This window comes from Oryza sativa, chromosome 1 (genome assembly GCF_034140825.1).
Source record: "Oryza sativa Japonica Group chromosome 1, ASM3414082v1".
Classification (NCBI taxonomy): Eukaryota; Viridiplantae; Streptophyta; class Magnoliopsida; order Poales; family Poaceae; genus Oryza; species Oryza sativa.
The window spans coordinates 11,217,262-11,233,321 of NC_089035.1; the positions used below are offsets into that span (position 1 = coordinate 11,217,262).

At 40.9% G+C, this 16,060-nt stretch overlaps 1 protein-coding gene across 1 annotated transcript; it reads right to left on the minus strand.

Annotated features, from left to right (window-relative positions):
• Window positions 1–11,874: 11,874 nt before the first annotated feature.
• Window positions 11,875–12,813, minus strand: LOC4325791 (calvin cycle protein CP12-1, chloroplastic). The gene has a single exon (XM_015760794.2). The coding sequence runs from the start codon at window positions 12,514–12,516 to the stop codon at window positions 12,142–12,144; it is 375 nt and encodes a 124-aa protein (XP_015616280.1). The 5' UTR covers window positions 12,517–12,813; the 3' UTR covers window positions 11,875–12,141.
• Window positions 12,814–16,060: the final 3,247 nt, after the last annotated feature.

The window sequence follows — 16,060 nt, forward strand, 5'->3', positions numbered from 1 at the left end:
AGTTCTTCATTTACCTTGCTAATTCTAGGAGGTAACTTAATTTTTGAATGGATCGAGCATAGTTTATATATCCGGTTTATCAAGTGACCTAGCGTTCTTGCTGTCGGCTGCCTCATTGTTCTGTGGTAGAACTCAGTATTGAGCAAATTTGCACTTATTTGTGTTCAGATATATCGTTAATTTATTTTTCATTGATTGGCGAATCTTTTCAGCATATAATTTGAGCAGAGAAATCCATGATTAAGAAAATTAACATAAGTATCACCTTTTTTTTAATATCTGCGTGTTTTTTCACATTCTAATTTATTATAACTTAAAATTACTACGATTTAATTGTAACTTTAATTAAATTTTTGTACCATTTAAATTAATTATGTCTACCTACCTACTACATTATGAATATTTTATATTTACTAGCAAAAGTGCCTGTGCGTTGCACCGGGTGATTACGGAGTGTGTACACTGACAAAAAGTGTTGTTTGGTTTAGACAACTAATCTGCTAAAAAATTGTTTGTTTTTGGATAAATAATCTGCTATATATTTGCGGAATATATATGATGTTTAGTTTGGATGATCTATAGCCTGAGAGAAAATGGATAGACGAACAATGCGACTGTCTTTGCCCAAAAGGCGACGGATGGAAATTTGTGTGATGAACGGAACGGAGTGTGTACAGTGACCAAAAAGTGTATTAGATAATTAGGATCAATACGACGATCGGAAAAATACGAATATTTATATTAGTTATAGATAGATAGGGAAGAGATAGATATTATAAAACTTTCAATCAACTATTTATTTATTTATTTAAAAAAAGTTATTAAGAATTTAATTTGCGTTAATTACTAAAAAAAGTTATTAAGAAGTTGATTAGCGTTAATTACATGACCCAGTTAGTGGGCCGAGCCTTCTCGTGTGTGGGTAGACTCCATGTCCACCGCTGGAAACGAAGCGACGCTTCCTCGCCCTTATCACAAACGAAACGAAGCGGTTAGAGAAAAGAAAAAGGGGAAAAAAAGAAAAGGAGCGCCGTTTCCTCTTCCTCATCGCCGCTTGCCGCTCCCCTCAGCTTGCCGCCGCCGATTCATCAATCTGCTGGTCGCTGCATTCTACTCGCCGCCGGATCTCGCGCCTTTGGGCTCGTGGCCAGCAAATCCGACGGCTGGAGGAAGGTCGCCGGATCGGGTGCGTCGGAGACTCGGAGCTCGTGGAGGGAGGCAGCGGGGCAGCGGGTTCCTCCCACAGTTGGCAGCGACAAAGTTCGTTCGCGGGCTACAGGCGGACGGATCCGGTGGCAGCTTGGGTCGCGGGCGGCGGATCCGGTGTCGGCTCGGGGCATGGGCGGTGGATCCGGCGGTGACGGTGACCTAGGGCGCGAATCCGGCGAGCACGGGCGGTAAGTCCCATGGCACTGCTGATTGGAGATTGACACCACAAGTCAAATCCTCCTCCGTAAAATTTGGTTAGATCATCTATTGCTCTGCCTTGTTGATTGCTTATTGTTAGCAGTCGTGTGGAATCCTTTGTATTTATGGGTTAATTTCATCCGATTTTGAACCTAAATCGAGTCTGTATCCATCTTCCTTTCGTGTTTTCGTCGCTCTTTTTTTAAGACGGACGACGGAAACGTTTTAATTTTTTTTTCATTTTTTTGGATCATTCACAAAATTGAAATTGGATTGGAATTTGAGGAACGGACGAAAATACAGACGAATAGAGGGGGTGACAACCGGAAAAATCCAAATATTTATATTAGTTATAGATTAACTTCCTACGTGACTATTTTGTTATGCGACGTATAAAATATAATGTACAAACTAATACATACATATAATATTCTCTTACATAATTAATAACAAACATTTACTATCACTACAATAAACCACGTGAACTAATATTTTGTAAATCCTAGATCCTACAAATTTTTACAAATACAAAAACTAATGAACTTACGTGCATTTGTTTTATTCTCTCCTCTGCCTCCTCTCTTTTGTAGCCTCCACTCTTGCTAGTCCCGGTTCTCCTGACTCAGTACACTCCCTTCATGCTATTTCCCTAACGCATTTCTTAATGCTATTTCCCTAATGCATTTCTTTGTTCCTTCGTAACTACATACATTGGTAACCATACGTTTAAACAACACCATATTTTCACGTTACTATGTGAAACCTTATGTATGTGTACTACAAATAGAATTACCATTATTTCAGATTTTTTTTTCATTTGTTTGATATAATATTGGCCATCTATATAAAATAAAACATCGTATGAACTACTAATTAATTTTAACTTGAATTTACTGCAGATTAATTATAACTTTAATTAAATTTTTCTACCATATAAATTAATTGTGTCTAACTATTTTTTAAACTCGAACCGACTCTAAGTCATAGCACACAAACTACCTCCATTACCATTGTCCTACTTAATAACAATATACTACATTCCGAATATTTGCTAACAATATACCACGTTACTATTTTTTGCATGCGACGTATAAAAATATATTGTACAAACTAATATATACCTCTAATTTTCTTCGACATAATTAATAACAATTATTTACTGTCACTAATATAAACCATGCAAACTAATATTTTCTAAATCCTTCACCCTACAAAATTTTACTAATAAGAAAACTAATAATCAACTTACGTGTAATTTATTTCTGGTCTTAACTGCCTCTCTTTGCGGCTTCCTCTCCTCCTCCTCAATGGACTCCTCTCATCCTCTATTGTGTGAGGACTATCTCCTCTCCTCTCCTTTTATGGAATGTCAGCATTGGATTCTTGCGGAGAGAGGAGCTGTAGAGGTCCGTGGCTGACATGAAATGACGGCACTGAACGCGCTGCTGAAGCCTAGAGGGGGGGTGAATAGGCTGTCCCCGGGACATCCACAATATGCAACGGATTCTTGCGGGCGACACCTAACCGTCTAGGAGATCATCTCCAAGAGTAATAAGCACCGAGATGACAGCCCACGAGATATTCCAAGTGCTCACCCAAGATCCTAGTCTTCACACCTCTCCAAATCTTCTTCTCTCCCTCTCAATCTCTCTTTCACACAAGAATTAGGCTCTAGATTGAGTGGAGAAGGCAAGAAACACTTGGGAGAGGCTAGCAATAGCTCTAGGTTTGAAAAGTAAAAGTGGAATCCCCAAGGAACGAGCTGGAAACGAGCTGTATATGTATAACGGCTAGGTGACGTCATCTAGCCGTTACTCACAAATTTGAACTGAAAACTAGACAGGAAGTTCCGGACCTGGAAGACCGGAACTTCCGGACTACACTTAGAAAAATCTTTTTCACAAGACCGGAACTTCCGGACCTGGAAGACAGGAAGTTCCGGACTTGCATTTTTGGACAGATGGAGTATTTGCAAAAAAGGACTCCTAGGGAAACTTGACACTTGGTTTACACTAAGAGCACTTGATATATCTTAGAGCATCACCTGGAACCCCTCTTAATAGTACGGTTTTTCCTAAAAACTCGATTTCAAAAGATAAACTATCCTATGCACTTCTCGAGTTCCGGTCCGCTTTGATTTTGTACTTTTTGGGAGGTCTCCAAACATCCATCTTCCACACCTTGGACTAATGCACCTGAAAGCTACTAAATGAGCTCATTAGTCCCTTAACCACATTTGTCATTAATCACCAAAACCCACTAGGAGGATTAATGCACTTTCAGGCACTAGCGAAATGATAAAAGAGTGCATAGAGCTATTCCACCCCGTGCAAAAAGCAAATGATAAAATAGTGAAAAGAGGGAAAGGGAGTGGATCGCATGCAAGGAGGTGTCGGTGCGTCGGTCTTGCACTTCCAAAGAGCGATACCGCGGCTGTACTTTAGCGCCAACAAAAGAAATCGATGGACCCATAGCTAAAGCCGGTATCGCACTTTGAAACAGCGATGCCGATGTCACTGTCGCGCTTTCAGCGAGCGATACCGCGGGCCCACTCTCCACCACGCGCGCTCCTCGGTCTCGTGCACTAGGAGAGTGACACCGCTACGGTATCGCGCTTTGCGTGTGCGATACCACCACCTAACGACGCGCCCCGTGATGCGACAAAGGCGGTCCCACAACTCACTCGGTCTCGCTCTGTGCGAGCGCGAGACCGACCTTGTTCTCGTGCTTTGGAGTAGCGACACCATTGGGCCCACCCGCCAAAACTACCTCCCAAATTGCGAGGACGGGGCGGTTTGTCCACCTGGCGCTCTCGCTCTACGAAAGAGCAATACCGCGACAGTCTCGCTATTTCCAAACGCGATATTGCCAACTCATATGCGCCCTCGCTTGTTGATAGAGCGATACCGCCACGGTATCACTCTTTCATGTTGCGAACCTCGGTATCGCTCTCCCATCGTGCAATAGCGATGGTATATTTGTGCACATGATTTGCCAACCGGTATATTTTTGAAAAAAAAAACGTGGAACAGTATATTTTCATTTTTTTCGAAAAATTGAAATGTGAGCCGACAGGGAGGGCAAACAATAGAAAGATGTATATCTTTTTGGAACTAGAGAATTCATTGGATTACTACGAGCGGAAGGGGCAGGACGTGCTTATGACGAATCAATATTTTACAGGAATGTGGGACAAGAGCTTCTCTTAATACTCCAACCGAAGCAAGAAGTTTTCATCAAGAAAGGGCTCGAGAAAGCAGCTCTACACGGTCCGTATTGGTTGGTAGGCCTGAAAGAAAGCCGTGCACAAATCATAGAAACTTTTTTTTTCTTAACATGAAATTTTAAAAGTTGTTAAACACAATGGAATTGCACCGTAGTGTTTAGCACGGGCATATTACTAGTATACATAGTATAGTAGTATAAGGACGAGTACAGTATACTAGTAGTATATAGGGATAGGGCTGAAAACCATCAGCATGCCCCGCTCTCGGTGTCCATGCTCCTAGGAAGTTGAGCACGACGACGAACGGCCGACCAGTGGCCTTAGTCCGAGGAGGAGCTCCATCGCCTAACCCCCGTGGTTTCTACTTTGAATTGGATAACACACAATTCCATTAAACGGCCATAGTTTCCACGAGAAAAAGCAAGGGAGAGAGAACGCAAAGGAGAGAGAGCGCCTAGTAACGGAGTCGGATTGGAGAGAAAACGCAAAGGAGAGTGCCTAGTAAGGGGCTATCCTTATTCATAGAGGGCTATCCTTATTCATATAGCACAAGCCCCCCTGGACCACTGAGAATGCTTTCGCCCCTCTCCTCCCTCACATCTCCATGGAGTCCAACGGGTAGGGGACACACCACCACTGAGAACGGTGGAGTCCAGCGGGTAGGGGACACAAGCCCCTGGCTTCGCCACAGAGAACGGGAGAGAGAAGTGGCCGGCAATCTACGCCGATGGAGCTCGGACCCGCGTCGGGAGAATGAAAAGGCGGCAAGCAGTCTCTCTCACAAGCTCTCTTTGTTCTTGCGTGTTTGAGTTCCATCTCTCTTTCACTCTTTGCATTGCAGATTTATTTCTTTGGTGTTTCTTGCTCGTTCCATCTCTCTTTCACTCTTTGCTCCCATGGCCACCGCCTTTGATCATGTAGTTACCGAGCTGTTCCAGATCTTTCTGGTGCAGCTCGGTCTTTTCCTTCTTGGCACGGGGGTCGTGCCGATGTAGCAGCTCGATAGGAGGGCAGCGGAGCCAATGTGTGGCTAAACTTTCGGTTTTTCAAAAAATGGTGTTTCTTGAGCACTTTTTGGTGCTTGCAATGTTTATTTGTGGTTTATTGATTTGCTTTGTCCGCTTCCGCCTCAAAGTTGATGAAGAGCTGTCGGCTCTCCCTCTGCTTATGAGGATGAAGCTTAGGGAGCTAATGTTCGTAGCAGTCGCTACGTCATTAGCTTCAACCGTTTTAGCTGCATTTACCTTTTATTACTTTATTGAAATCAAAGCATCTGTTTTCGCGTGTTTGAGTGTGGGAATTAGGATTTCTGTTTATGTTTCTTATGCTTTCTGTGGTGCATTCTGTATTTTTTATATATTATTATTTGTTTATGACTGTAGTCTACTCGGATTAAAGGGGTGGGTACTTCGGGAATGAAGAATAGAGAGGTGTGTACTTCGGGAGCAGTATGAAGTATGTGAGGACAGGACAGTTTGTCCAAACGTGACGGTCTCGCTCTTTCTAAACGCGATATTGCTAACTCATATGCGCCCTCACTTGCTGATAGAGCGATACCGTCGCTCTTTCCTGTTGTGAACCTCGGTATTGCTCTCCCATCATGCGATAACGATGGTATATTTGTGCACATGATTCGCCAACTGGTATATTTTTTAAAATGAAACGTGGAACAATATATTTTCAATTTTTTTTCAAAAAATTGAAAGGTGAGCCGACAGGGATGGAAAATAATAGAAAGATGAGCCGTGCACATATCATAGAAACATTTTTTTTCTTAACATGAAATTTTAAAGGTTGTTAAACACAATGGAATTGCACCGTAGTGTTTAGCACGGGCATATTACTAGTATACATAGTATAGTAGTATAAGGACGAGTACAGTATACTAGTAGTATATAGGGGATAGGGCTGAAAACTGGCCGCGCGCGGTCAGTCGCCCATCAGCATCCCCCGCCCTCGGTATCCATGCTCCTTGGGAAGTTGAGCATGACGACGAACAGCCGATCGGTGGCCTTAGTCCGAGGAGGAGCTCCATCGCCTAACCCCTATAGTTTCTGCTTTGAATTGAATTGGAGAACACACAATTCCATTAAACAGCCATAGTTTCCACAAGAAAACGAAAGGGAGAGAGAACGCAAAGGACATAGAGCGCCTAGTAACGGAGTCGGATTTGGAGTATTGGGGGCTATCCTTATTCATAGAGTCTACCAAGGTAGGGGGCACAAGCCCCCTGGACCACTGAGAATACTTTCGCCTCTCTCCTCCCTCACATTTCCATGGAGTACAACGGGTAGGGGACACACCACCACTGAGAACAGTGGAGTCTAGCGGGTAGGGGACACAAGCCCCTGGCTTCGCCACTGAGAATGGGAGAGAGAAGTGGCCGGCAATCTGCGGCGATGGAGCTTGGACCCGCGTCGGGAGAATGAAAAGGCGGCAAGCAGTCACTCTCACAAGCTCTCTTTGTTCTTGTGTGTATTTATCTTCTTGTGTGTTTCTTGCTCATTCCATCTCTCTTTCACTCTTTGCTCCCATGGCCACCACCTTTGATCATGAAGTTACCGAGCTGTTCCAGATCCTTCAAGTGCAGCTCGGTCTTTGCTCCCATGGCCACCGCCTTTGATCATGTAGTTACCGAGTTGTTCCAAATCCTTCTGGTGCAGCTCGGTCTTTTCCTTTTTCCTTCTTGGCACCACCACCTTTGATCATGTAGTTACCGAGCTGTTCCAGATCCTTCTAGTGCAGCTCGGTCTTTTCCTTCTTGGCACGGGGGTCGTGCTGTTGCAGCAGACCTCGGTAGGAGGGCAGCGGAGCCAATGTGTGGCTAAAGTTTAAGTTTTTCAAAAAAATACTGTTTCTTGAGCACTTTTTGGTGCTTGCAATGTTTATTTGTGGTTTATTGATTTGCTTTGTCTGCTTCCGCCTCAAAGCTGATGGAGAGTTGTCGGCTCTCTCTGCTTATGAGGGTGAAGCTTAGGATGCTAATGTTCGTAGCAGTCGCTACGTCATTAGCTTCAACCGTTTTAGCTGCATTTACCTTTTATTACTTGATTGAAATCGAAGCATCTGTTTTCGCGTGTTTGAGTGTGGGAATTAGGATTTCTGTTTATGTTTCATATGCTTTCAGTGGTGCATTCTGTTTTTTTATATATTATTATTTGTTTAGGAATGTAGTCTACTCATATGCTTTCTGTGGTGCATTCTATATTTTTTATATATTATTATTTGTTTAGGACTGTAGTCTACTCAGATTAAAGGGGTGGGTACTTCGGGAATGAAGAATAGAGGGTGTGTACTTCGGGAGCAGTATGAAGTATGTGACGTGTGGGGGTCTAATGTACTTGTGGTGACTTCGGGGGAAGTATGAAGTATGTGACGTGTGGGGTCTAATGTACTTGTGGTGTACTTCTACTAATGTACTTGTGGTGGTGTAATGTACGAATGATGTATGAATGACTTACTATGAATGAAGAACGGGCCGGCAATCTACGGCGATGGAGCTCGGATCCACCCGCGTCGGGAGAATGAAAAGGCGGCAGTACGGTGGTGAGGGAGAATCATCGGCGACGTGCGACACTTCGAGAGGATCCTGGGGAAAATGCACGAGATATCCTCCCGCTCGATAATGCCATCCTCATGTCGGTGCTCTTCCTGTGATGGCATGACGCCATGCGGTCGCAGCTAGTGGGGCACTCTGAGCTAGTCGAGTTCACCCCCGACACCCAGCTGGAGAAGCTCGAGTACCCAGTGGAGCGGCTGGTGAGGCATCTTCTCCCTCGTTGTTGACCACTGCACAAACCGAATGAGAGGCGAGCTTGTCAGTCGCTTCCTCACCGGCGCTGAGCAGTCCACCGTTGAGCACCTCTACGTCCACCTGCGCAGCAGTTCGGTGAGGGACAGGGTCACCTTCTACTTCCACTATTTGAACCTGCTCCTTCGAGCCTCATGCTTCACGGGATCAACTTCTCTGCCCGATTTTTCTGGTGGGTCTCCCCGCCCTTCGCCCACCTCGCGGTGCTCCACCTCAACTCTGTCCGCATCACGTTCGATGTGTTCCATGGCATGGCCTCCTTGTGCTGGCCTGCTCTCCGCGAGAGTGTGCCCTTTGTAGGTTTGTTCCGTTAACCTTTCGTTTGCCCACAAGATGGATGGTTATCTTCAAATCGATCTAGATCAGCCTGATGGCTGGTTTTGATCTAGTTATCTTCAAATCGATCTAAATCAGCTTCGTGGCTGGTTTTTATCTTTAAATCGGCTCCGCTAGCTGGTTTAGTTTTACAAAACCTATCTTGATTGGCTTTTGGCTAGATCGAGATGGTTGACAACTCCATATCACCGCAAGGCGTTTAGGTATCCTGATTGTGATTGTCTTCTTAAAAAAAGGTTGTTGCTAACACTACCTGTTCTCTATGGCATCAGTAGTAAGCTCACCATCCTGGATTCCTAGTGGTGCATGCATTTCCTCCTTTTTTTTTTTTCGGTGTGAGCCACGGCACATTGGTAACATGCCTAGTGAGTAGTGATCTTAAGACCAGAACAAAACAAAATATGAAATTTCACTCAATTCTTACCACTTCACATATACAACTCATAAAATTAAGCACACAAAGTAAGAAAGCATGGATAAATATCATAATTGTCGTTTTACTTTTCTTTATTACAAGAAAATGAAGAGGATAAATTACACTATGCATCTCCACAAAGAAATTATAGTTTCTCTTTATAGATTAATTGTTTTGCACCCATGGCCATTGCACCAGGACACTTGCATGTACTACCTATACTCCCCCTGTCACAAATGCTTTGTGATTTGGGCTCCAAACTCCAACTTGTAACTCTAAACTTCAACTCTAGTGAGAGCTATCTCCTATTAGAGTTGGAAACTCGTTAAAAGTGTTTGGCTATATTTTCAGCTCTAGATCTGAAAAAAATAAAAAATGAAAAAAAAAACGAAACCAAGCTGTGTCGGCCCCAGCCGCGCCGGCGGCCGCCGGCCGCGTGCACCGCCCGTCGTCGTCCGTCGTCGCCCGTCGTCGCCCGCCGCCGCCCGCCGCCGACACCGACGTCGCCGCACGCTCGAGATTGGGACGAAGATGGGGGAGGAGAGAGAACAGGAGGAAAGAAGGAGTGAAGGGGTAGTTGAGTGGTATTTTCGTATAAATACACTAAAAAATTAGAGGGTAGTGGGTCTTTTGGGGTGGAGTGGAGCTGTGGAGCAGCAAAAATCCAGCTCCACCCCCGTAGTTCATTTTCTAAGAGTAGCTCTGCCAACTCCACTAAAAAAAAGATGGATCTGGACCGTTCGGCACAGCTCCGACTCCAAGTAAGTTGGAGTTGGGAGCTATAGCTGTGCCAAACGGGGCCTTATCTAGTGAACATTCGACTGTTAGGACCAATATATTTATACGTATTTACTTTTGGAGAGTATTCGTCTAGCAAATCCAGGAAATATGTCCTTTATTTTAATGGCTTATCCGGGTAGAGGGATTTGGATCATATTCCCTATGAAGATATGCTATAGTTAAATGAATTTTTTTTTATCTAAAACAAATAAAATGTTTCCAGAGTGTAGGGTACCGATCTAACGGCCGGTAGCAGGATCTCTCCGAGACCGTGTCATAGAATTGCTTGGTTCCACTATATTCCCAGGTTTCCAATGCATAGGCCCAATGTGGCAAAAGGCTGAATTGGTAAGTACTACTATATGCTGCGAGCCCATTAAGAAGCAGAGTTTAGGCCCAGGCTTTGAAATATGTTAACCCATGAAAAAGGAAAATAGATAATATGTAGTTCAACAAGGTTCAACATGAACCCATAAAGAAACCAAGAACAGATGAGCTCCTTTGATACACATGCTTAAAAAAATCACAAGAGTAAGAAAAGGTAGGAATATAATGTCGCTCATTAGATTCTTATGGAATTTCGGAACACATGAAAAAGTTTTAGACTATCGTTTGGATGGCATATAGGAAAATTCACGAACTCAAAACACACGAAGACGAACTCAAAACACAGGGAGAAGAAATCATGAGGAGAAACAACATGCTTATTTTTCTTTAAATTCCTCTAGAATTTCATAGGATTTTTTTTTAGAGAAATCGTAGAAATCAATCCATTGTTTCGATCTTCTATAGGATTATATATATTTCATAGGATAGAAATCCTCTAAAATTTCTATATTTTTCTTTGTTTCAAAGGTCCTTGAAATATTGGGGGAGATTATGCTTGTGTTTTCTCAAGCCTCTCTGTAGAAATACCATTTTTCATGTGTAAATGGGTGAACTTCAAATGTATTATTAGCTCGTAATCTCAACAAAATCAATTTTATTAATTTAGCCCAGCTTACAATTTTGGTTGATATTTCAATATTGTATTTTTCTAAGAACTAGGCTTCCTAAGATCCTAAGTTGAAGCATATTATATGGCATTAACACTCCCCTTTTAATAATTAATTACAGTATTTTATCAGAATTTCAAATTAGCCACGTTTCTAGCATAAATTAATTACGGCGTGTACAAATCCAGCATAAATGATTGCTATTTGGCGTATGTATGTCCTCGGTGTTTTTTTTTTACAAAAGTATTTATATAAAAGTTATCCGATGAAAGTGTCTGATAAAAGTTTTTCGGGTGAATGTTTTTTGGACGAAAGTTTTTCGGTTGAAAGATTTTGAGATGAAAGTTTTTTTTAAGAAAAAAAAAGGTGTGCGCTGAAAACACAAGTGCACCAAACAACGTATAACAGATAAATTTTAATTTTTTATATAAAAATAGAAATGTAAAAGGCTTGAAACTTTTATACAAATTTTCATGCTATGTAAGGATGCCACATAAAAGTTTTCATATTTTTTTTGAAACTTCTAATGAGATAACTTAATTGTTAACTTTGTACGTGCATAAGGGTATTTTAGGTATTTTTAAAAATAAGGCTCAACCCAATAACATATTGTACAACAATACAACAACTGATAAAGTCGCCGGTATATTATAGAAAGAGACAATGTGATGGTAAATCGTTAAGATTCTCTTTTTCCTAAATCGAAAGACCTAAGGCCGCTGTACAAAACGAAAATTTTATCAGGTATACTACCTGATTATCTGCAACGACGCTACGTACGATAGGAATAATTTGTGAAACATAGCAAACAATTTGGAGGGCATGTTAACAAATAAACGGAGATCGGAAGAGCCAAAGCGCACTGATTGACGAAAAAATTAAAAAAAAGTTTCCACAAAGTTCCTGCTGGAAAATTTGATGATTTATTTCCCACTTATATCATCATATACAAATACTAACACATGCGAAAATTATCAAGCAGAAAAGTTCCATACAAATTCATCCAGACAAACAAGTGTAAAAAACCTTTTTTTTCCCATTTCCCCCTTGAACTATCCGTAAATACCACCATTCCACCAAACTCCCCTCTGTCTTCTACGACAAATAATCTTTTCAACCCAGTAACTTATAATTAATTACAGAGAGATTAGCAAACATATAATGGTAAGAATCAGTTGTCGTAGGTGCGGCACTCGTCGGTCTCCGGGTTGTCCTTGCAGTAGGCCTCGAGCGGGTCGGAGGTCTCCTTGAGCTTGTCGCGCGCGTGGCTCGCCGCCGCGCTCAGCTCCTCCACCTCGTCCCACGCCGCCGCGCACTCGCCGCTCGCCGTGTCCTCCGCGCACGCCTCCTTCGCCTTGTCGATGCTCTCCGACATCTTGTCCGAGATGTCCGGCGGCGTCGCCGGCCCGCTCGCCCTCACCGCCGCGAACCCGCCGCGGCCAACACGGGGAAACACCACGCGTCCAGCTCCGGCGACCGGCCTAACGAGGGACGACGCCGCCGCCGCCGGGGTAGACAGGCCGACGTTGGTCAGCGTGGACGCCATGGCTGGCTGTTGATGCGGATTTCTGCGTGTGATGTGGGCGTTTGTAGCTGTTGCGACGAGGCGTTCGTTGCACGGATTGAAGAGATGGGGTTTATATATATATAGCTCCGTGGGGTGGGGGAGAAGGGGAGAGAGGATTCGACGACGTGCACTCGTTTCTTATCGCCTCCTCAGCCAATCGTCGTGTGCCACGTGGGCTGTATTTTGAGATATTTCATGCGAAATGGGGACTTGGCAAAGGAGATCTTTTTCTTTTCCCTTGGGTGAATCTAAGGTGAGAGAAGCAGTTTTAATTTGACCGTGAAAACATGAGCAGATGACTGTGGGTGTGTACATGTATGCAGAAGTTCAGGTTGGATACGAAATTGATGTAGAGGTTCGTGTTGTGCCAGCAAAGAATGGCTTGTAGGGAAGTGAACTCGGTCTAAGGCCAGAAAGATCACTTTCGGTCTCGAAAATATCTGAGATACTATGGAAAAGTTTGGTGAAGAACGGACAAAATGAAACGTCCTAGATATCTCAACTATTTTGGTGGAACAGAGTTATTTAGTGTACAGGTGCAGAGGTGCTCAAATTATTTGGTGAGTAGCAAATTATTTTTCATTTTGCCCAATAGGTGCGTATGGTTCTTTCTTTGTAAAGTTTTTAGATTGGGACTAAGCTAGCTCGGATCAAGAGCGGAATTGAGGTGGTAAGAGAAGTGGAAACCAGATGGCCTTGAAGTTGTCCCCGCAACCTGGACTTCCTGAGTTCGGACCAACAAGACAAGCCTCTTGCAAGGCCCAGTTACAGCCGGATTAGTCGCTTATAGGCCCACAGTTGACTGGGCCTTAGGCCCATGCTGCCACCCTGCCGAGAATTTTTTTTATTTTTACATTTTTTGATTAAAATATTTAAAAATAATTTTTCATTCCGAAAATTTACAAATCTAGTCGTGCCTCACGTCCTCCTAGAGGGCTTTTTTCAAATCACCCTTCCAGAGGGCGTTAGGGACCTAAATACAAATTTTCCATCATAGCTTGCTACCTCTATGATTTTACAATTTAAAACTATATCATATAAAGCCATATGAAATTAAAGTTTATATCAAAATTGTAGAGCTGGAGAAGATCTACAAGTTTGTAATTAACAACTTTCATTTAAGATCGTTTAGATGTCCAAATATTCGTTACAAAATCTAAAACCTATTTAAAAAAATTCTCAGAACTACATTTCAAACGACATTGGATGGAGATAAACTTTATAAAAAAGATATAGATCTCGATGAGATCTACAACTTTGTAGTTTATTACCTTTTCATTTAAAATTATTTGGAGTGTCAAATAAGCATTATTAGCTTTTAAGCAATTAAAACTGGTGGAAAGGGTTCGAATACAAATAAAAATTTTGCATTTAGGTCCCTTAACGCCCTTTAGAAGGGCGATTTAAAAAAACGCCCTCCTAAAGGATGTTAGGCGTCTAGATTTGTAAATTTTCGAAAAAAAATTTTGTAATTTTTTAATAATAAAAATGTAAAAAAAATTCCCTGCCAAGTACATATGCCAAGATGGATTCCACTGTAGTTCTAAGTTCTAAGGGGCTGTTCAGATTGTAGTTCTAAGTTCTAAGGGGCTGTTCAGATTGATGTCATTTTCAATCATACAACTTTTTTGGTAAAGTTGCCAAAAAAATATCTATGTTTAGTTTGTTGCCAAATTTGATAAATACGTAAGAAATCCTGCCAAAATTTTGGCAATATTGTCAACTTGACAAAATTTTGGTATTGTCAAATTTTGATAAGGTTTATTTTGGCTACAATCTGAACAGGCCCTAAAATAAAATCTATTATATTATTAAAACAGCTTTGAAAATAGTCACCACGTTCGCTGTGGGGGCTAGAAATTCCCACATTAATCGAAGAAAAAGAAAAAAAGAAAAGGAGAGTCCAAGTAGAAATACGATTTAAAAATAGCTGAAATTCGGAATTGAAAATAAGCAATATTGAAAGAAGTTTCCATATAAGAACCCAATACGAGATTAATCAAAATTCAAAAAAAAAATCCAAAATTAGAAAAGGAAAGGAGAGTCCAAGTAGAAATACGATTTAAAAATAGCTAAAATTCGGAATTAAAAATAAGCAATATTGAAAGAAGTTTCCATATAAGAAACCAATACAAGATTAATCAAAATTCAAAAAAAAATAAAATAAATCCAAAATTAGAAAAGGAAAGGAGAGTCCAAGTAGAAATACGATTTAAAAATAGCTAAAATTCAGTAAAAATAAAATAAAATCCAAAATTAGAAAATGAAAGGAGAGTCTAAGTAGGAATACAATTTAAAAATAGCTGAAATACGGAATTAAAAATAAGGAATATTAAAAAAAGAACCATATAAGAACCCAATACGAGATTAATTAAAATTCAGAATAAAAATAAAAATAAATCCGAAATTAGAAAAAGAAAATAAAAGAAGAGATCAAGTAGGAATTCAATTTAAAATTAGCTGAAATTCGGAATTAAAAATAAGCAATATTGAAAGAAGAATCCATATAGGAACCCAATACGAGATTAATTAAAATTTCGAATAAAAAATAAAATAATATCTAAAATTAGAAAAACTAAAAGAGAGTTCAAGTAGGAATACAATTTTGAAACAACTGAAATTAAAAATAAAAAATAAAAACATTAAAAGAACATAATACGGTATTAACTAATTTTTTTAAAAAAACAAATTCTGAAATTAGAAAAAAGAAAAATAAGATTTCAATTAGCAATACAATTTATAAATAAATAAAAATTGTGATAAAAATAAAGACTATTGAAAGAAAATACCATCTAAAACACATGATGAGATAAAATTAAGTAACGGGCCTATAAAGGAGTAAAGTGGTGGCGGTTGATACGATATATAAAAATTGTTAATAAAACACTAAATAGAATCCTAATGACGATTAAAAGGAGGGACGTCAGGCATGTCGTAAAGCAAACAAGTAAGGCGGTTGCCGGGACTTCTAGAAAGTAAAAAAGAAAAACCATTGATAATCATATTTGATTTTTAGAATCTCAATGACAATAAAAAGGAGAAGCAGCGGGCGGGGTGCATAAGAGTATAGTTGCAGAGTCGCCGACGGTTGATGGGACTTCTATAAAATAAAAAATGAATTCTAACGATAGTTATGTTTGATTTTTAGAATCACAGTAACAATAAAGAGTAGGCAGCAGACGGGCTGTAGAGGGGCATAGTGGCATCGTTTGATGGGACTTCTAAAAATTATAAAAAATAAAACTACAAGTCCAATTTTTAAAGGTTCAGAACTTTTAAAAAGTAAAAAAAAACAACGATAATCATGTTCGATTTTAAAATCTCAATGATAATAAAGAAGGGAGGCAGTGGGCGAGCCGTAGAGGAGTACAATGGCAAAGCTGCTGACGGTTTGGCGGTACTTTTAGAAAGTAAAAAATGAACCCAAATGATAATTATCTTTGATTTTTAAAATCTCAATGACAATAAAGAGAAGAGACAGTGGACAGGCCGTAGAGGAGTATAATAGCAATATTCGACGGGA